This window comes from Eleutherodactylus coqui, chromosome 3 (genome assembly GCF_035609145.1).
Source record: "Eleutherodactylus coqui strain aEleCoq1 chromosome 3, aEleCoq1.hap1, whole genome shotgun sequence".
In the NCBI taxonomy this organism is placed as follows: Eukaryota; Metazoa; Chordata; class Amphibia; order Anura; family Eleutherodactylidae; genus Eleutherodactylus; species Eleutherodactylus coqui.
In genome coordinates this window covers 248,199,600-248,220,698 of record NC_089839.1, presented here as the reverse complement: position 1 = coordinate 248,220,698, position 21,099 = coordinate 248,199,600, and the positions used below count along the sequence as shown (strand labels likewise).

Sequence of the window (21,099 nt, the reverse complement as noted above, 5' to 3'; positions counted from 1 at the left end):
CCATAAATATTCCACTACCCTCACTGGGTCTTGCTCCACCCTCCTTTTTCATTTCTTTTACTCACATAGGAGCAGCAGCCGGCAGGCGGATCTCTGCGATCAGCCTATGTGACAAATAAGCTGACCGCGGAGAATCGCGGCAATTTGCAGCATGCTGCGAATTGCCGGCCACGAGTGGAGAATCGCTATGATTCTCAACTCGTGGACAGGGGTGCCGGATTATCGCCACAGGGAACGCAATTCAAAAACGCCCATGGACAGGCAGCCTTAGAGTTAAAGAAGCACTGATTGAGAACAGTTATCTAGAGGTTTGCCTTTCTTTATTGTACACTACTTACTGCTAATCTCTTTGGTGAAGGAATAATAGGAAATAGGAGTTATGCAAATCTGTTGCCGCATATAGTAGAAGTGCAGTACACAAAGTAGCCTTTAGGGGGGCTTGACTGTGTGCTAATCAGCAGGGACAGCTGCAAGGGTGTGTCTGGAGGAGTTAAGTAAGTTTCTATGCAATCTTACCAAATTGTACATCTAATTTCGCACCCCGTCTGTATTGTGACTTGTGGTGGCCATGTGTGATGTCATACTGGAGGACTCTAGTTGCTGTTTGCTTGTCTTACAAGGAACTGTTAGTATTGGTTGAACTGTCAGTCGCAGCCAAGGAATCCTTTGTGAATTCAAGATCCACTTTGAGTTATATTTGCAACAGACTGTTCATTACAAGCACGCGCCTTCTGAATTATCAGATGTATACAGCAGATTCAGAGATTGCATCAGTTACTTGTTTTACTGTTTATTAAAGTTATGACCAGAGGCGTAACTTGAAGCTCCTGGGCCCCAATGAAAAACCTGGAATGGGGCCCCCAAGTATAATGCTTTATTCATAGTACTGGGTTTCCTATATGGAGAGGAGAGGCCTTATGGGCCCCCCAAGGCTCCTGGGCCCGGGTGCAACCGCATCCCCTGCATCCTCTATAGTTACGCCCCTGGTTATGACGCAAGATGTCAGGCCTCCAGGTTGTTACTTGCTGCAAGCCACTGGCTATTTTGATACACTCCTGTGATAAGGCCTATTATGCCAGGTATAGCCCGCCACTACCAGGACCGATGGGTTCAAATCCAGACCTTTTTGCAGTTGCCAGCCTTCCATCTCCAAAACTGCCAGAGGGTCTGACCTCCATCCAGGGGCTCCTTCACAGGAATGAATGCACGGGCCCTACTACTCCATCTATTTCAATAGAGTGACCCAAGATAGCTGAGCTCAAGCACTAAAGTATTATATACAGACTTGAGTATTTCCAAATTTAATTCTATTACAGCTCTGTTCCAAATTGGACAACATTTGTAGGACAGCTTTGTAGGAATTTCTACAAATGAGAGAGAATCATGACAACTGTCTTACAACTGTCAACAGATACATGGTGCACCGTAGCGTAGTATATGCTGAGCATGATGCAAACATGGCAAAAAGCCAAATGAATGTTCATCTCTAGAGGTTCTGCAAATGTAAGCACAACTCTAGTGAAGGCACAAACACAATTCCAAGGCTTCTATGTTCCCCCAAGACTCACATAGCCCATGCTGTGACGATTGAAGGGTATGGGCATTGACTGATGGAATGGGTAGTATGGTGGAATATACTTTACTGGGCAACACACTTCTGGAGCAAACACTACTGGATCAGCTGTGAGAAAGTTGCATAACAACTGCCCAACAGCAACCTAGCAAGAAGAGATGACGAAACAGCAGGAACATTCAGCAGATCCCAACAGTGGCTTCGTAATTGGAAAACTGAGAAGCTGTCCACTAATATTTTGCCCATTACCTTGTTACAAGCCTTACCCAAGTAACATCTGCTGAGCCCTATTGTCATGGGACTTATCATGACTTCAGTAATCCTATAAATTGTTTTTCAGCGTATCTCTATGCTCTGTGGTCTGTATAATATGTACTTGTCTGTGCTAGTTGTCATTGGATTTGCCCTTTCTATGTAATTTAACTTTCTGTGTGGTTAAAGGAGACTTTATCAGCAACTTTCAGCCCTAGAAGCTAAGCTCATAGGCTCCAAGTAACTGACCCACTAAGTTCGGGGATGTAAGTTTCATACTTTCCTTTCCATCATTCACCCAGTGTTAGCCCTGAAAGCCACCAATGAATGCTTTGAGAAGTGTGCTAAGTAGCCCGCCCATTATAAACGTAGAATGGGTGGACTACTTAGTACGTGCTTCAATGCATTCAGTGGTGGCTTTCAGTGCTTACATTGGGTGAACGGTCGGGAAAGGAAGTATAAAAATTACATCCTTGGACTCAGCAGGTCACCTACTTTGAGCCTAAAGGCCTCTTTCACGTGGGCGACAGCGATAGTACCTCGAGAAAATAGCGATATCGCAGCTGTGTTCTGTGCGATATCACAGCATTTTCTCGCGGCGATAACATAGTTTTGAGTCAGGATTTTCAGGGGGGCTTGAAATATAAGCCCTATTCTAAAAATAAGACCTATATGCCTTTAAAAAATAACAAAAAAAACAACAATACATCACATAACAGGCACTGTCCGCTGCGGCGCACTTGTTCTCTGCAGCTCCGGCACACTTGCCTGTAGTTTTCCACCAATGTTTCCTGGTCAGAGGTTCAAAAGCCCCGCCTCTAGAAAACTGTCTCTGATTGGTTCTCGAGTGCAGCGGCTCTGCCAATTACTACAACCTTAGATAAACCAATCGCATCCATCGCATTAAGTAGGACTTCCTACTGTAAAATTTGCATCGCACCGCACAAAAACCGTGTTTTTGCGCCATGTGATGCAACACAAAGGAAGGCTCCATAGGGAAACATGGGCTACAAAACATAGTAAATCGCGGCTGTATAGAGCATGCCACAATGTAGCAGCCTACAAAACATTGCTAATGTGAAGGAACCCATTAAAAAAAGCATGGGTTTCACATACATGTGATTTGTAGCGCTGTCGCATCGTAAGAGAATATCGCACAATTTTCTGGCCCATGTGAAAGCGGCCAACAGCTTATCTTAAAATAGTGAAAGCAGCTGACAGAATCTCTTTAAGCTTATATGTACGACTGCACATTACTAGTTTATGTTGTTGACCACTTAGTGACCACCCTATGGTGTTTTTACGTCCTGCCATTGCAGGACATGTATTGATGGAGATAGCGCGGCTATCTCCCTCCATACATCACAGGTATCAGATGATTATTACAGGTGACACCTGCATGCAACAGCCCCGTTCTGCAGCGCGGAAGATCGGAACTGTTAACCCTTTAAATGCCGCTGTCATCTGACAGCGGCATTTAAATTCCCCGAACGATGTTCGGGGGTCCCATACGGCCCCTCCGCAGTGAGATCGGGAAAGCCATGCAGGTGTCATGGCAGCCGGGGTCCTTCTAAAAGGCACCAGGTCTGTCATGGCAGAATGCCTATAAAGCTATTCCCGAGGGGTGGCTTGGTAGGCTGCCTGTCAGAATGCAGTATGATGTAATGCTATGGTATTACATCATACTGCATAAGCGATCTAAGCATCGCTAGCTGTGGTCCCCAAGGAGGACTAAAAGAAAAATAAGAACAATACAGTTTTATTAATTATTATTTTAAAAAAGCTATAAATGTTAAAAAAAAACCTTTTGCCTTATTTACAATAAAAAAATCTCAATAATAAAACAAAAATACATATTTGGCATCACTGTGTCCGTAAAAGTCCGATAAATCAAAGTAATGCATTATTTACTGCACACGGTAAACGTCGTCCGGAAAAAAACGTTGGAAATGCGCTTTTTTTTGTCACCCTGTTGCCAAGAAAAAATCTAATAAAAAACGCGATCAAAAAGTCCTATGTATTCCAAAATGGTACCAATGGAAACTACAGGATGTAGCGCACAAAATGAGCCCGCACACAACTATGCCGACAAAAAAAGTTATTGCGTGCAGAAGATGGAGACAGAAAATAATTTTTAAAAAGTAGTACAGAATATCCCCTACTAGCAGACAGGTTCCGTTTCAGGAGCCTCTTCACAAGTACATTTGTTCCTATGTCCGAACAAATGCTTGTATGGAGCGGGGTCGTGGGTGGATCCGGCTCCATACAATGTCGGGTGCTGGCTGTTTCTTACAGCGGCCACCTGGCAGCAGCAGTTCCAATGAGCCGCGCCGCTCATCTGAACTGTTAACACTTTAAATTCCACTGTCAAAATAGACAGCGGTATTTAAAGCGTTAGCAGTTCCGGCGAGCGGTGCGGCTCGTTAGAACTGCGGCCGCTGAGTGTACGTTGTAAGAAACAGCCAGCACCCAACGTTCAGGGGTCCCGTACAGTGTCCCGCGATAACATCGCGGGACACTGTGCGGTTGTTAGGCAGCCGAGGGCCTTCTGAAAGGCCCTACGGCTGCCTATGCAGAGGGCCTATCTGACCGGACAGACTTAATAGAAGCCTGTCCGGTCCCTGCACAGAATGATATAATGCCATAGCATTACATTATACTGTGCAGGACAGATTGTTCGCAACTTGCGAAGTTTGTAACTCGAACATTTTCAAGTAGGAGACTATCTGTACAGCGAAAAAAAAAAACTATACAAATTTGGTATCGTAGTAATCGTACTGACCCATAGAATAAAGTTACCGTGCCATTTTTGTTGCAGTTTGCGCGCCGTAGAAACAAGACGCACTGAAAGATGGAGGAATGTTTTTGCTTTTTTTTCATTTCTCTCCACTTGGAATTTTTTAATAGTTTTTCAGTACATTATATGGTACATTAAATAGTCTCATTAAAAAATACAACTCGGCCCGCAAAAAACAAGCCCTCATACAGCGACGTCGATAGATAAATAAGGAGATACGATTTTTTTTTTCAAAAGTGTGCTCACTAAGGGGTTAAATGAAGATAATGCATCAGGTCATGTAAACACTGCACCAATCCATAGTACATGGGTATTTCACAACTGTTTTAGTTGTTTTTATACAGGATTTTAGCAAAGATCTTAAATTTCTATACATTATGTTCGGTGTTTATAACTTGGTGGCTGTTTGTTAATATTCGCACACAGAGTAAGTTACATGTTTATTACAAGGCCTGAACTCAGACAGCTTGGGTACCATATTGAAATCCACAATCAACACAAGTGACAAATCTGCTTTGTTGCTCCATACTGAAATTACATATTAGGACTTGTTCAAATCAGTGTTTTGATTTTCATTTTGAATGGATACCTTTTTTTAATGTAACGGGTTACAAAATGAAATTTAAACAGAAACAAACGGAAAACGTAGTTTGCATTTCTTTAGCAGATCCAAAGGACGGATGCGTTACAGAACTTATCCGTTTCTGTTAGTGTGTTTCCATTTGCTTCCGTTTACATGTTCTTAAATGATCTGTCTATTATTCTTTTGTTTTTCGAACCTTCTGCACATGCGCATTGAAAAAAGAATCTGTTGAACTCGCATCAAAAACAGAACCTTTCATAAATTATAATGCTAAAAGAGATGATCCATTTTTGATTTATGCTTTTTAGGGCTTATTTAGTCATCCGTATATCGGCTGGGTTTTCACACCCGGCCAATATACGAGGTCCCTCTCTGCAGGGGGAGGAGGTGGGACAGGACGGGAGCAGTGCACTGAGCTCCCTCCCCCTCTCCACTATTTGCAATGGGAGGAGGGATGGGACGGAACCTAGCTCCACCCACGTCCTGCCCCTCTCATTGCAAATAGTGGCGGAGAGAGGGCGGGAGCTCAGTGCACTGCTCCCGACCCAGCCTGACTCCTCCCACTGCAGAAAGGGACCTCGTATATCGGCCGGGTATGAACACCTGGCTGATATATGGACGTCTAAATAAGCTTTAAAATGGTAATAACGCAGACTGCTGCGCTATTGTTTCTGCAGAAAAAACTGAAATCAAACAGAACGAAATTGAACTGAAGCTCAGAAAATCCCACTGGAATCAATTGGACTTAAAATGGAACAATTGTTTTTTTTTATTTTGCAGTTCCTCTGGCAGAAATGCAAAATGGCAATGTGTTACGTGTGCTGTTGGGATCTGTAGTTCTAAGCTTCCTAGCAGCACAGCCCTCACAGGGTTAATTGATTGAGCTGGCTAGGTGTGGTACTTCCTGCTGGCCAATCTCCTGGGTCTGTGCTCACATATAAACCCAGCTCCTGGTCAGTCTCTGTCTGGTGTTCAGGGTGAGCAGTCATGAATCCTTGTCTGTTGAAGTTTGCTGTGTGACCTGCTATCTGTGTGCTGTTGCAGCTTGCTGTGTGATCTGTGCCTTGCGGTTCATGTCCGTTTGTTCGTTTATATTCTGTCAGTTTTGTGTTAGCTGGCTGTGTGACCTGCTATCTGTGTCCTGTCCTGTTGCAGCATTCTGTGGGAACTGTGTCCAGTGCTGCTGGACTCCTGGTTAGTGTAGAGACTAGCAGTATAACCAGGAGCCGTGAAGTGGCCTGCTAGCTTTCACGTTTTGTGCAAAATGTCAACTAACACCTCGCATTTATATTCAGCTTATCATCTGCTATTAGTGTTTGCATTGTGGCTGCTGTATGCTGTGTATTCTGGCTCTGTGTGTCCTGTTGTTCAGTCCCTGTCATGTGGCATTTGAATACGTCCTGTTCTGGTGTGTGGCTGCTAGGATCAGCTAGGTCCGAGATCCGAAGACCGCTGGGCTGCCCTTATTGGGGCAATGTCCCCGCTCAGGTAGGGCCATGTCATCCTCCCATGTAGAACAGGGTCAGTTTGCATGAAACCCTTGTAAAGACCCTGGTGCAACCTGTGTGCGTACCCAGTCCTCTTTGGTCACGATCGTGTGGGCCCCGTGCTTAGTTTGCCCACACAATTGTAACACAATGATGATGTGAATGAGAACTTAGGGAAAGATGTACTGTTGCAATTATCCAAAGTGTAATTATAATTTTACAGTGTAGGAAGACATGCCTGTAACATATTTATTGTGCAATTATTTCATGTGTAAATAACTGCAAAGCTCTTTAATTTGTAATGTGCAGTTGATACATATCCTAAACTGTGCGGGTCGGCTGGGGGTGATGCCTCCCTAACTAAACAACACCCAAAGGAACAAATTAGGGTATCTTTTACATTGTGATTTCCAATGCAGCACTGGATCTGCCCTGGGTTCTATCTTCCATGCAGAAAAGTGTATGTTGGTGGAAAGTGGAATGGAACCTGGATAGCACCATAGGGTTTAATATGTGAGACTCGCTGTCAGTCTTTTATACTGTACCAAAAAGTGCTGAGCTTGGTGCACTTTTGTGCAGTGTAAGAGACTGACTGGGACAGAAAGTGCATGAGACAACCCAAAGAGGTCTCTATCTCACATATTAAACCCTATGGTGCTATCCAGTGTCTATCCTACCTTCTGTCCTGATACAGTTTTCTGCATAGCGGACGGAAAACTGAGATGGAAGCAGCATTGGACAGTATTAACACACTGTGAAGAGCGTTCGCTTGTTCACATGTTGTTGCGGGTGAACAGCGATCGTTTAATCAACTGAACGATATGTGAACCCAATTCGAACAATTTTTATGCCTGTATACAGGCTGCACGAGTGAACGGGCTAACTGTGTCATCATTCACTCACTCTTGCAAATAATGTATTGCTCCATGTAAAAGGAGCCAAAGCTGCATGTCAGCACATACCTGCTTTCTTCTCTCTTCATTTGTACTGGGAACGGTTTGCACAGCTCGCTGTCGGACATGCGCAGTACAGATTTTTTTTTTTAAACTCCTTTCCTGAGTGATCATGAGGCAGCATCCGCAACCTTTCCGCAATGTCAATAGCAGAAGGGCTGTGGATCGAACGATTTCCATTGACTTCGATGGAAGCCATCCGCGCAGAATCTGCGCAAAAATGTAGCATGCTGTGATTTTTCCTACGCAAGAGGAAACCACAATCTGTTTGCACTAACATGTTATGGAAGGTATTTGCTGTGGAACCTGGAGGTGGATGCCAGCTCTGGATTCCACAATGCAAATCCGCCAGTGTGCAGGCGGCCTTAACGGTATCCTTTACCCCCTGCAACACCTACAATTAAACAAATCATTCAAGCAAACGAGAATTTTTTTGCTTCTTGTTTGTCGCTTACTTTCTGCATGCAGTAAAGTGAACAATGGATCAGCTTGTGTAAACAGGCAGTTGTTCATCTTTGAATGACTGCCTGTTTATTGTGAATGGGGACGGGCAGCCAGAACGATTTCTTGCCCGCTCCGCCTCTATTTATTAGCGATGCTCATTCCTGTGTAAAAGCACAGGAACGATCATCGCTGAGACGACCCATCGGGCATCTGCACCCGACAGGTCGTCCCATGTAAAAGGTCACAACCAGCTACTGGCTGAAAAAAAGGGGTTTCTAGTTAAATCCAGCCCAAAATTATAAAAAAAATTTGTAGTTACACTTAAAAAAATGTTTCTATCCTAACATATTACACAACTAATATTAGAATAGCACCACCTGCTATTTCTATTGAAAAACCTTTCTGTGTCCGTTCACCTTAATAAATATGGTCACACCTCCTCAGTCTTGCTTCTCCATATTAATACTATCTCATCTCTTATCACTTGCTCAGCATCTCTTTTGACATCAGAGAAGGCTCAGCAACTTCAGAAGCAGTTGCCCACCACCGCAGAGATCCCTCCACATACCCAGTGGAGCAGAGAGAGAAGCAAGACTGAGCAGGTGAAAGAGTTACTGAGATGGACATGGTATACAGACAGTAGGTGACAAGACTGAGTAGATGTGACCACTCTTTAACATTTACTACGGTGGAACCAGGGACGCCCCTACTGAGAAGGATACATATATATCCTTGTAGGTAGAAAAGAAAACACTGGAATATATACATTTATATAGATATAGTTATGTGCCTTTCTTTTTATATGTATACTAACTTTATTCTCATATGTACTAACTCTATGAAAAACTTAATACTTCGCCTTATACCAGATATTCCAAAGGCCTTGCCAGGCGAAGACAAAATGTACAGCAAAGAAGAACCAGACACAAGGCCGTGTACTTGGCCGTTTTCCCAGAAGCGCCATATCAAGATAACGACTGTTAAACTACGTACATAACTTTCACTGTCTCAGGCTGGAAATCCGGACTTCCCATATATGGTTATGTGGTGAATTTCAGCCAATGAGCCCATCACCCATTCCTAGTTATGAGACCAAAGGGTATAAGATCTCATGTAATCTGTAATAAAGGCGCAGCGCAGTCATGTCCCCGTGTGAGGAACTATACCAGACCTCCGTGTGGTGTTTTCTTCTTTACCGCCGGCAGCGGGGCAAGTGGGGTGGGCCTGATTGGTGCTGTACTTAGAATTACCCTGACAATTGGTGCCGAAACCCGGGACGACAAAACCGGAGCCGTGCAGCCCTGTCCACCCGGATCCACGCCACGGAGAAGCCGTCCGGCTGCAAACCGAGCCTGATCAATTTACAGAACTCCAGGTAAGACCAGCATATATTTATGTTGTGTTTTACACTGCGAGTCTTGCAGCAGGAGGGACTATCTGTGTTTTGTGACGGGACGGGTTGGGTAAGAGTTCTACACGGTAACTCGTGTGGGCTTCGGGTTTGCCATCATGGACCACTGACCATGATATGCGCACCAATCGCTCACCCAGGAACTAGTCTGTAGTCTATTTGTACTTTGAAGTCCGTAGCGTTTTAACGATAGTGAAGGTTGTTTGTTGTATCTGCAGAATTTTTTTTTCCTCTTACTTTTCATTTTGTCTCATAGAAGAAGGGACCCTCGATTTTAGTTTAGTTAGTTAATGGTTTAGCTGAGGAGGAGATGCACTCTATGAGATAGGTCTCATGGAAGAAGGGACCCTCGATTTTAGTTTAGTTAGTTAATGGTTTAGCTGAGGAGGAGATGCACTCTATGAGATAGGTCTCATAGAAAAAGGGACTCTCGGTTGTTTTGCCTTATATATGGGGCTAACGATTTGATTTCAGAGAGTTGCATTCTGTGAGGCTGGTTCCATAGGAGAAGGGACCCTCGGTTGTTTTGCCGGTATATAAGGGGCTGACAATTTGGAATTAAGAGGGATGCACTCTATGGAGCGTGTTATTATTATTGTTGTTGTTCTAATATGCGTAAGACCTTATTAAAGAAGACGGAGCCCTTTATGGGCCGCCGCCGTGCGGATCAATTGGTGGAGGAGAGACAGGAGTTCCAATGTGTAAAATGTAAGAAAACTCTTATGAAAATGTGTAACAAGGACCCGCACGGTAGATTACAGTATGGTGACTAGGAGGTCTTTAGGACCAAGAAGCGTGCCTTGAAAGACCAAGGTTTGCTAGAAAGTGCTGGAGTGAGGAGGAGAGAGAGACAGTCAGAGAAAGTTAAGTATGTACACATTATTTGTTTAAAGGTGTATAATACTAGGTAAATATAGATGTATATATGTGTATATATGTATATATATGTGTGCAAATGGTTAACTGAGCTTGCTTTTAGATGAGAAAGATTGTTTACATGAAGCTGCAGAGCTTGTGTTTAGTTTTCAAGGTCAAGCGATAACAAAGCAGAGAGAATGAAATAATGACCCTGGAAAATATCTTTGCTTGCTTAAATGGAATGGAGGCTTGAAATGAATTTAATTAATTATACTGTCTTAGTAGGCAGGAAATATAGCAATTTCTAAGGTTTATTCTTACTTATACAGGGGTTGAAAATGAAAAACATGTTGCAAGGTCCCAGCATATGTGTTAATTATGAGTTCAAATGCAGGGAATAGTTAAACTAAAACAACTCTATTCAGTCTGTGTTTCATATTCGTAGAGAGATAACAGTTATTTTTGCAAAGGTGGGGGCTTTCAGACTTCACTTTTTGTTCAGGGTCAAATACAGAGAAAGAAAGACAAGGGGGGCAGAAAGATACCCACGTATTCTAAAATACTTCAGCGTTTAATATAGCATATAATAGCTTCAGTAGATAAGAAAGATAGAATGTCTCAGCAAACTTTTTCACATAATTTGTCAAAAATAGCGCTCATTCACAATTTCATCTCAATAGAATCATGTACTTTATAACATTATAGCACTCACCTCAATGTTTTTCAACTGATGTATGTTTGTTTGTCAAACTTTTTTTTGTCTGTGCATCTGTATGTACTGGTACACCTTCAATAGGGGGTGACGGAGCAGACTTGAGCGCATGGATGGATGAGAGTTAATGACTGGGGATAAAAGTCCCCGCCCCATGCATAAGACTTTACTTGGTTGAGATGTGGATGCTTAGACTGTTAAGCTGAAATGAAGCTGTGAAAAAAGACGCACGCAGCCAGTATCAAAGGGGTGGAGCTAGATGATGTAAAAGGACGTAATGTTTCATCCCTCTTCTCGACAAGGGAGGGGGTGAGGATCTTGAGCAGCTAGTAAAAGGTTTTTTTTGTTTTTTTTTCCTCTCAAATTTGATAAGACATTGCAGGCAGGAACAGATTAATAATGAATTTGCTTAAAGGATCTCACATTTCAAATATTAATAGGTGTTTGTAGATTATTCTGCCCTGATGTAACTTATGTCTCTGTTATTGGTGCTAACATTTTACAGGCCTTATCTGCATCCATCAAATCTTTTTACAATGTTATATTACCTTGAACTCGGGTACTCTTGTTCCAATTGAGTACCCTGGTTCAAAGGGAGGGAGGAGAAGGCATAGGTGATCTAGGTATTGCAAATCAGCCATTTTTAAATTCTTTGCAAGCCATTTTTAAATTTTTAAATTTTTTCGCGACAAGGTTCTAATCTTTTTGAAATAGAATACCAGCCTGATTGTCTAGCATTGATGCAACAAGAAAATTTAAGTTTTAAAAAAGTTACTGAAAGCCCTTGTTAACAATGCATATTTTGAGTTGTTTTTTATAGATGGTACCAGGGTGATTGACGACTCCACACTGGATATGCAGTGGTCACACAACAAGATGTCCTAAAAGCAGAATGCCTCCGCATGTCTCAGCACAAGAAGCGGAACTAAAAAGGCCCTCACTGAGGCATGTAGAGTGGTAGAAGGTAAGACGGCAACCATTTACACTGACTCCCGGTATGCATTTGGCATAGCTCATGATTACGGCCCAACATGGAAGGCCAGACAGTTTTTAACCTCAGTAGGACAGCCAATTAAGAATGATGCAGCGGTCTCACGGGGGCCCTACTTCTACCTGACAAAGTGGAAAGCTCACACCAATTCCTACACCAGAGAAACAAGAGGCAATGCCATCACAGACCACACAGCAAAGGCAGCGGCCCTTAAGCCGTGGAAGAAAAGAAGAAAAGAAGAATTTAACAATAACTTTGGATTTTGATAAAAATTTGGACTTTGACAAAACTTTGGACTTTGATAATAACTTTGGACTTTGATAAAAACTTGGACTTTGATAAAAACTTGGACTTTGATAAAAACTTGGACTTTGATAATAACTTTGGACTTTGATAAAAACTTGGACTTTGATAAAAACTTGGACTTTGATAAAAACTTGGACTTTGATAAAAACTTGGACTTTGATAAAAACTTGGACTTTGATATACTAAGGACTTTACAGTTACAAGCCAGCAAGGAAGAAAAAGACAAATGGACTAAAAAGGGACGGCATATGGTGAACAGTCAACAGCACTTGCCCACCACGGTCCCTGTGCCCCATGATGGCCCAGCTGATGCACGGAAAGACACACCTCTTAAAGCAGCAATGATGTCGACGCTTGAACAAGGACGGGTGGCTCCTGGGTTTTCTGTAGCTGCTGCATCATTTGTCCAATTTTGCATGATCTTTGCTGTAAAGCAACAGGGCAGAAGTAAATTTGCCACATAACACTTGCCTAGACCACTCTACCCATTTCAGGGATTGCAAATTGGCTACACTCAGCTCCCACTTGTTGGGAAGTATGAATATGTGCTTGTTGTTGTTGATTTCTTTTCAGGTTGGAGAGACCTACTCTGTTACCAAGGTAAATAAGCAGGTAACCACACAGAAGCTCATGAATGAGGTAATCTGCAGATATGGGGCACCGGAAGTGATTGAGTCAAACAAAGGTACACACTTCACAGGTATAATAATGCAACACATCATGTCTGCTTTGGGTATATTTCAGGCTTTTCACACACCCTACCATCCGCGGAGTAGTGGGAAAGTAGATACAGAAGGCAATGAAGAAAATGGGCAAATCTTGAATTGAGTGTCTTCCATTAGTTTTTCTTTTTCTCCGGAGGGTACATGCCACAGTGGCCGAGTTTGGGGAATGATTCTCTTGTTAATTTTGTCCTAGGCCTCTCCAAGGAATTGTCAATAATGCATTCTGTAGTCTCTGCTTTTCTCCCAGGTCCTACAGATGAGTGTCACAATCTGAAACCAGGTGACAGGGTCTATGTGAAAAAGTTTGAGAGAGAGAGACCCGGTTTAAAGGTCCTTACCAGATGTTGCTCACCACCCCAACTGCAGTCAAGCTTGAAGGAAAGCCCACTTGGATCCACACTTCGCACTGAAAAAACTAATGATTCTGCATATCCTTTACATGCTATAATGTGGTACAATTCCTCTAACACACACCTTTGACTACTGTACACTAGCCCCCTGTTTCAGAACAAATTAATACAATCAAATGTGCAATATGAAGAGTACACTAAGGGTGAGAATCCAACACTGCATCGTGCTAAGAGAGAAGTTGATGCTCCAGGTGGTAACTTTGATCCACATGTACACATAGCTTCAATAGGAGTGCCAAGGGGGATGCCAGATGAATTTAATTCTAGAGATCAGGTTAAAGCAGGTTTTGAGTCCTTATTTGCTATTGTCACTGTTAATAATAATGTAGATTGGATGAATTATATCTATTACAATCAGCAGAGGTTTGTAAACTACACCAGGCATGCTTTACAAGGGTTAGCTGACCAGTTAGGGCCCACTGCATCCATGGCCCTAGAGTGGCCCTGGATATGATTTTAGCAGAAAGAGGTGGGGTATGTAATTTCCTGTACGTGTATTATCCCTTTCATCAAAAAGAGTATGAGTAAGGGACTGGACAATGTGACACCAACATTTCCCTTGTTTGAAAAAAGATGAAGAGCCAGTTCCGATAATGCCAACCAGGTACGTTACCAGAAGACTGGAGAAATGTACTAGTACCGCGCCTGCCCCGATCTCCTAAGATGAACTGTCAGTGGACTTCCCATTTGCCTAGGGATAGTGCAGAAGACCTTAGGTTCCGGCGAGGGCACACCCTGTGGGGTGTTAACTTGTACAGATAGAGGGTATGGATGCCTGGAAATAAGCCCAGGGAATCCATGGCCTCCTTCTGAGGTGAGGTAGGGATCCCCCCCCCTTAGGAGTAGGGCCTTACGGGCAGTGGGGAAACCCTGACGCAAGGAAGAGGCGACCGAGGAAGAGTGCAAGGTCTGGTGCTTGATCTCCGTATTAAGTTTTTAGGGGGGTTTGAGAAGGATACATATATATCCTTGTAGGTAGAAAAGAAAACACTGAAATATATACATTTATATAGATATAGTTATGTGCCTTTCTTTTTATATGTATACTAACTTTATTCTCATATGTACTAACTCTATGAAAAACTTAATACTTCGCCTTATACCAGATATTCCAAAGGCCTTGCCAGGCGAAGACAAAATGTACAGCAAAGAAGAACCAGACACAAGGCCGTGTACTTGGCCGTTTTCCCAGAAGCGCCATATCAAGATAACGACTGTTAAACTACGTACATAACTTTCACTGTCTCAGGCCGGAAATCCGGACTTCCCATATATGGTTGTGGTGAATTTCAGCCAATGAGCCCATCACCCATTCCTAGTTATGAGACCAAAGGGTATAAGATCTCATGTAATCTGTAATAAAGGCGCAGCGCAGTCATGTCCCCGTGTGAGGAACTATACCAGACCTCCGTGTGGTGTTTTCTTCTTTACCGCCGGCAGCGGGGCAAGTGGGGTGGGCCTGATTGGTGCTGTACTTAGAATTACCCTGACACTACTATGAGGCAGCCTGAGACTGCTGCCTCAGACGGCAGTCTACAAGCCCTTAGAGGGGCGGCAAGTTGCCACCCAGCTAGTAATAATCTTATACTGCCTGCTGGGAACTGGCTGGGCAGCATACCAATGGGCATTTCACTCACCCAGCCCTCAACTCTGGAACGACAGTGGCAGCAGCTGCTGAGTCTGTCTGACCTTTTCCCATTGCCACATGCACCGTCCTGTATGGAGCGCATGTATCGGGGTCACTAATACTACTGGAGCCATTATTGGGAACACTATTATTACTGGAGGAACTATGGGGAACACTATGGCTACTGGGGCCACAATAGGGATCTCTATTATTACTGGAGCCACTATGGGGGACACTATTGTAATGGATTGTAATAAACTAAGTAAAATGCCTATTGCAAATATGTGCTTCCGTTCTAAACTTGCTAACACAGCTACCTGCCAAAGTGCTGACTAACTACTCACTCCCCCCTCCCACCATATAACTCAAGCTGGCGCCTCCTTCCAAGAATGCAACCAAGATACCAAAGATGATGACAGCAGCCCCTGCAGGAAGAGACCCTTATAAGAGCAATAACCAATCAGCTACAGATTCGTACTTCATGACGTATTAACTATACACACTTTTTATAAAACCCCATGCAGCTTGATTAGAATAAAGAAGTTTCTTTTTGCTGAACAGTGTGTCAGAGTGATTCTTCCCATGCATGCACAGGCCTTGGAACTTCTAATTAGGAAGGGGGCAGCTATTCATCATCGGGTACCCTTAGTACCAATCCATAACACTATTACTAGTGGGGTCACAATGGGGATCTCTATTATTACTTGGGACACTACTGGAGCCATTATGAGGGTTATAATTTTTGGGGACAATATGGGGAGGACTTACTATTTAGGCCAATATAAGGGGCACTTGTTACTGGAAAAAAAAGTGGTTGTAGGTGCAATCCCTTTTCTTAAAGAGGTCCCATACGTATTTTTAAGTTTGACTCCTCTGTTCTTATTAAGAATAAATCCAGCATATGATAGTTGTGTTTCGGGACTGTTGCACCCCTTCCTCAATATTTTAGCTGCGGACACACTGCCGGCACTGGTGTGTTCTCTTTACAGAGGAAAGGAGTTTGGGGATTCTGTTCTGTGGAGATGAAAGAAAACTGGAACTTTTTATGTCTATGGATCAGTGGTGTGTCTGGAAGAGGAAGAATGAAGCGTATGCTGAAAAGAACCCCCTGCCTATAGCAAAGCATGATGGGATCTCGATGATACTCTGCGGCTGCTTTCCTTCCTTCAGCATTGGAAACCTGCAGCATGCAGAAGACAAGATGTATTCCCTCAAGTATCAGAAAAGTCTAGGAGAAAAGGTTATGCCTTCTGTGAGAACGCTGAAACATTGGTGTCATTGAACCTTCCAACAGGACAATAACCTCAAGCATACCTCAAAGTCCACTAAGGCTTGGTTTCATAAGAAGACCTGAAAGACACTTGAGAGGCCATCACAGTCACCTGATATTAACCCTATAGAAACTCTTTAAAGGGAATTAGAGAAGGCAGTTGCTGCAGGCAATCCCAGGAATATTAGTGAACTGAAGGGCATTGCCCACGAAAAATGAGCTACGATTCCTCAGGAACGCTGTCAGAAGCTGGTGTGTGGTTAAGCATTACACTTGCAGCATGTCATAACAGCAAAAGGAGCTCTACTAAGTACTAAAGGCACCTGTTATGACGGGGTTAAATAATTCTGAGGCTACAGAAGTCATTAAAAGTGGCATTGTGTGTTGAATCTGGAGAAACCACTGGTATATTAGTTGTGCTGAGTTATTTAAATTGTTCTTGCTTGATTGTTTGGGTTTTTTTTATTTTGCAATCAGCTGAAAGATGTAAATTTGGTAGTGATGAGCGAACATACTCGTTTAGGGCGATTTCGCAATCGAGCACCGCTTTTTTCGAGTAACTGACTAATTGGGGCGAAAAGGTTCGGGGGGCGGCGTGGTGGAGCGGGGGGTAGCAGTGGGGAACAGGCCCTCTGCCATCCCCCGCTCACCCCAGGCGCCCCCCGAATCTTTTCGCCCGAGTAGTCAGTTACTCGAAAAAAGCGGTGCTTGATTGCGAAATCGCCCTAAACGAGTACGTTCGCTCATCTCTAAAATTTGGCAAATTAAACCTAATTTGCAATGGGGGTTGAATTGAATAATTTTGATTACACACACTGTGTAGCTCTGATAACTTTGCTATAGCTCTAATAAACAGAGCATCAGCATAAAGATCAGATGACCAGGACAGATTTTTAGCCAATTGACGATCTTATTCCTATTGATTGACTGCAAACATAGATCCTGAAAAAAGTTGAAAAAGGATCTTAAAGGAATGTATATGGGAAGCATTTGGAAACATTTAATCATAAAGTGAATTACCTTTATGTACCAAAGTTGTACAGTACTACCTACCCATGCAACACCCCAGAGGGGTGACCCCGGGCACCTAGTTAACGTGAAGAGCTGGCAGGGATAAGTTCTGGCTTGTTATAGCGGCACTTACCAGGCTTTGGTCCCAGAGGGATAACACGTAGCCAAGGCCAGAGTAGGATCACAGGCCAGCTTCGACACCCCTAAGATAGAGAATGCCAAATAGACGGGGTGAGTGGGGTAGAGACTTGTGCATAGTACCTCGGATCCCCAGGAATAGTTGAGGCCCGGTATAACTTTACTTGAAGAAATAAACTTTAACAAGAAGAGGATTTTAAGGCAATGCAGGAACAATTCACTTTATTTCAACACAGGCTAGAGCTCAGAGATCAGGGGAAAAAAAACAGGACAAACACGGTCCCACAGTCCACGTTATCTGTATGTCACCGCTCCTGGACTAGGAGCACTCCAGAGGAGGAAGGGGGCAGGGATAACTCCGCAGACTCTCTGGCAGACAAGTATTTACAAGCAGACTTAAACAATGACACCCCACATGGCAGGCGCGTGGGTGTGACTCAGTGGTGTACCTCTGTACGGTGATCCTAAGACTGGACAGCCGCATAGGAAAAGCCAGTAGTGTGAACTGGTACCTGTACGGTTGGTTCCTCTATACAGAATTATTGGAACTTGCTCTGACTCTAAAATCTTGGGACTCACTCTGCTCACATCCATACTCCAAACGCTACAGGACATTGCTCCTCCTCTTCCATCTTCACCTACATGGAAGCTGAAGGTGCTTTCATGTGGCTCTGTTTTAGCACTCCCTCAGGTACACAAGATGAAGACCCTTTCCCCGCTCTCAAGCACTCCTATGTATAGCCTTACTCATACCACATGACATGACAAACTGATACATCTACATGCAGGCAATGATTTTATTGGAGTTAACCTCTTAAGTGCCCGATTTGTGCAACACACACACTGGATATTACAGGACAAACAAACATAACACAAAACATTTATGACATTTATAGAGGGGACCAGGATGGTGGGGCCACTACACCCATTTAACTTGCTGTGCAGACAAAGCATTTCTTGATTTTTTTTGTTTCCTTTAAGTTAAGCCTATTTTGCTCTTTTTTCAGCTCGCTCAGGAAAAATCGCAGCATGTTCTATTTTCGTATAGGCTCTACACAGGTGGCTTCCATTGAAGTCAATGGAAGCCGTCTGACCCGCGGCCCTTCCACAATTGACATTGCAAAAAGGTCAGGGGACCCACGTCATTGTCTGGCAATGGCACGGGGAAGTCTATACTGTGCATGTCTGACAGCTTGTTGGCCAGACTATCCGCAGCACAGAAGGAAGAAGAAAACTACAGGTACGCAGGGCACAGGGTCGGATTCCGATGTGGGATCCCGCATCCGGAATCCAACCCGGCCGTGTGCAGGCAGCTTAATAGTTTTGAATTATTACTGCATTACTGTGTGAATCCATTAGACCCACTACTGTTGTTTTATTGCCCTGCAATGTCGAATAAAAATGAGTGGAAAATGAACCGGTCACTATACTGTTGTACTAGTCACTATGATGTCTAAACTAAGGTTGAAAGCCGGGTGATTTATAGAAGTGCAGTGTGTTCAGTACTTTACAGGAACGCTATTGTTCCTCCTTAGGAAGAGCACCTAGGAGGTGAGCAAGTGAGGAGACCTATAAGGCCATGAATGCTCCTCTGGGTAATATGCAAATAAGGGAGATGAAACAATACCTCTGCAGTGCCACCTATTGGAAGGCAGCATTTCTGCAAGACAATGTTAGACTCTTTATGCAAGCCTTGTTACAATGACTGGGAATTGAAAGCCAAGCCAGAATCCATACATAGACAGCTGTTTTGGGGTGTTTGCCTTTCATCGGCATGCAGTAGGTTTCTGGCTTGGCTGGCGAAAGGCCTGTGACATGGGTCAGGAACACTATCTTTTCTCCTTCGGGATGCTGCCTTCCAATAGGTGGCGCTGCAGAGGTTTTGTTCCAACTCCCTTATTTGCACAGTACTTTACAGTCTTGTGCATTTTTATGATTCACTTTTCTCTATTGACTGTAAGTGGGAAAATATGTAGCATAAACATTGATGTCTAGATGCTTTCCACATATGTATGTAAAAAAAAACTAAGCAAATCCACAGTAAAACTATGTGTAAGTAGACCCCCTCTATGAAGCAGAGCAGAGAGCTGCTAACATACATGGCCTAACGTAATACCAAAGGTGCTTTTACATGGAACGGTTATCATTTGGATTCTCGCAATCCATCAAGAATGTAAACAATTATCGTTCAGTGCAAATGCCTGCAGCGACCTGACAACGAATGAGACGTCTCTTTTTTATTTATTCATCATTCGATTTCTGCATACAGAAAACTGAATGATATATCGTTCCGTGTAAATAGGTGTTTACTTAGGCTGGGCTTACATGAGGGGTTGGATTCTGCATGCGAGAGGCCCACAGCTGATTCTGGCTGTGAGCTCGGCCGGTAACCCATCGTATGGCACATAATTGTATTGCGTATGACCGCATATGCATGCAGGTGGTCATGCGCAGTACAACTTTTTTTGTTTGCATTTCCCATGCTGTCGCTTAGCGATGAACAGGGTACCTGCAGTCAATCCGCAATGGCTGCGTGCAAAGTATTGCCAAAAAAGGCGCTGCTTAGAGATGAGCGAGCACACTCGTCCGAGCATTAGGGTGCTCGAGATGCTCGTTACCCGAGACGAGCACCACGCGGTACTCCAGTCAATTACATTTCCTTCTCCGCATGTTTAGCACCATTTTCTAGCCAATAGACATGCAGGGAAGGCATTACCACTTCCTCCTGTGACGTTCCAGCCCTATCCCACCCCCCTGCAGTGAGTGGCTGGTGAGATCAAGTGACCGCCGAGTACTTAAAGCGGTCCCGCCCGCGGCTTGCATCAGACACACACTGGGAAAGCTTAGGGAAAGTGCTGCTGCTTATTCAGGGAAAGTGGTAGTGTAGGATCTTGTCTACAAGAACCCCAACAGTCGTTGTGTCATTTACAGTGCAAGATGATCGCTCAAGATGAGCAATCGACTTGCCTGCCAGCGGAGGATGCAGAAGACAAGCGGGGTGTCCCGGCTTGCCTTCTGCATCCAGCTGTTCCCCCGCTTCGAGCACCCGTCTGTTATACAGCCGAGTGCTCGGAGAGGAGGATGCAGAAGGCAAGTGGGGTGTCCCCGCTTGTCTTCTGTATCCAGATCCAGATATTTTCTGCACGGAGCGCCCGGCTGTTATACAGCCGGGAGCTCCTTGCCGGGTCTGGAAAACAGAGCTGGACCGCTCTGTTCTTCATACCCATCCTGTGTTCAGGGAGCGGGATACAGCTGAAACAATAGTATCAGCTGTATCCTGCTGTGAATCCCTGATAAGGCTCATCGTTGTCTTGCAGCACGCTGAAAGACAACGATGGGCGACAGCTTAACAAAAACTGCATGATGTCAGTGCAGTTACACACAACGATTATTGCTGAAAAGACGGCTTTTGAGCGAATTTTGAGCAATAATCATTGTGCCTAAATGGGCCTTTAAATATAGGCAATAATGGTGGAAGCTTCGGACTTACATAAAAGTAAGTTTAATTCTTTATTGGTGCACAGTGCTCACAACATCACGGTAATAAGATG

General features: G+C 43.8%; 1 protein-coding gene across 1 annotated transcript in view; it reads left to right on the top strand.

Annotated features, from left to right (window-relative positions):
• The first annotated feature begins 16,267 nt into the window (after positions 1–16,267).
• Positions 16,268–21,099, top strand: part of LOC136620294 (putative ferric-chelate reductase 1) — a 100,825-nt gene continuing 95,993 nt past the window's right edge. Inside the window, exon 1 of the mRNA XM_066594994.1 lies at positions 16,268–16,381. Within this exon, the coding sequence (XP_066451091.1) occupies positions 16,268–16,381 (114 nt within the window). The remainder of the gene's footprint in view (positions 16,382–21,099) is intronic.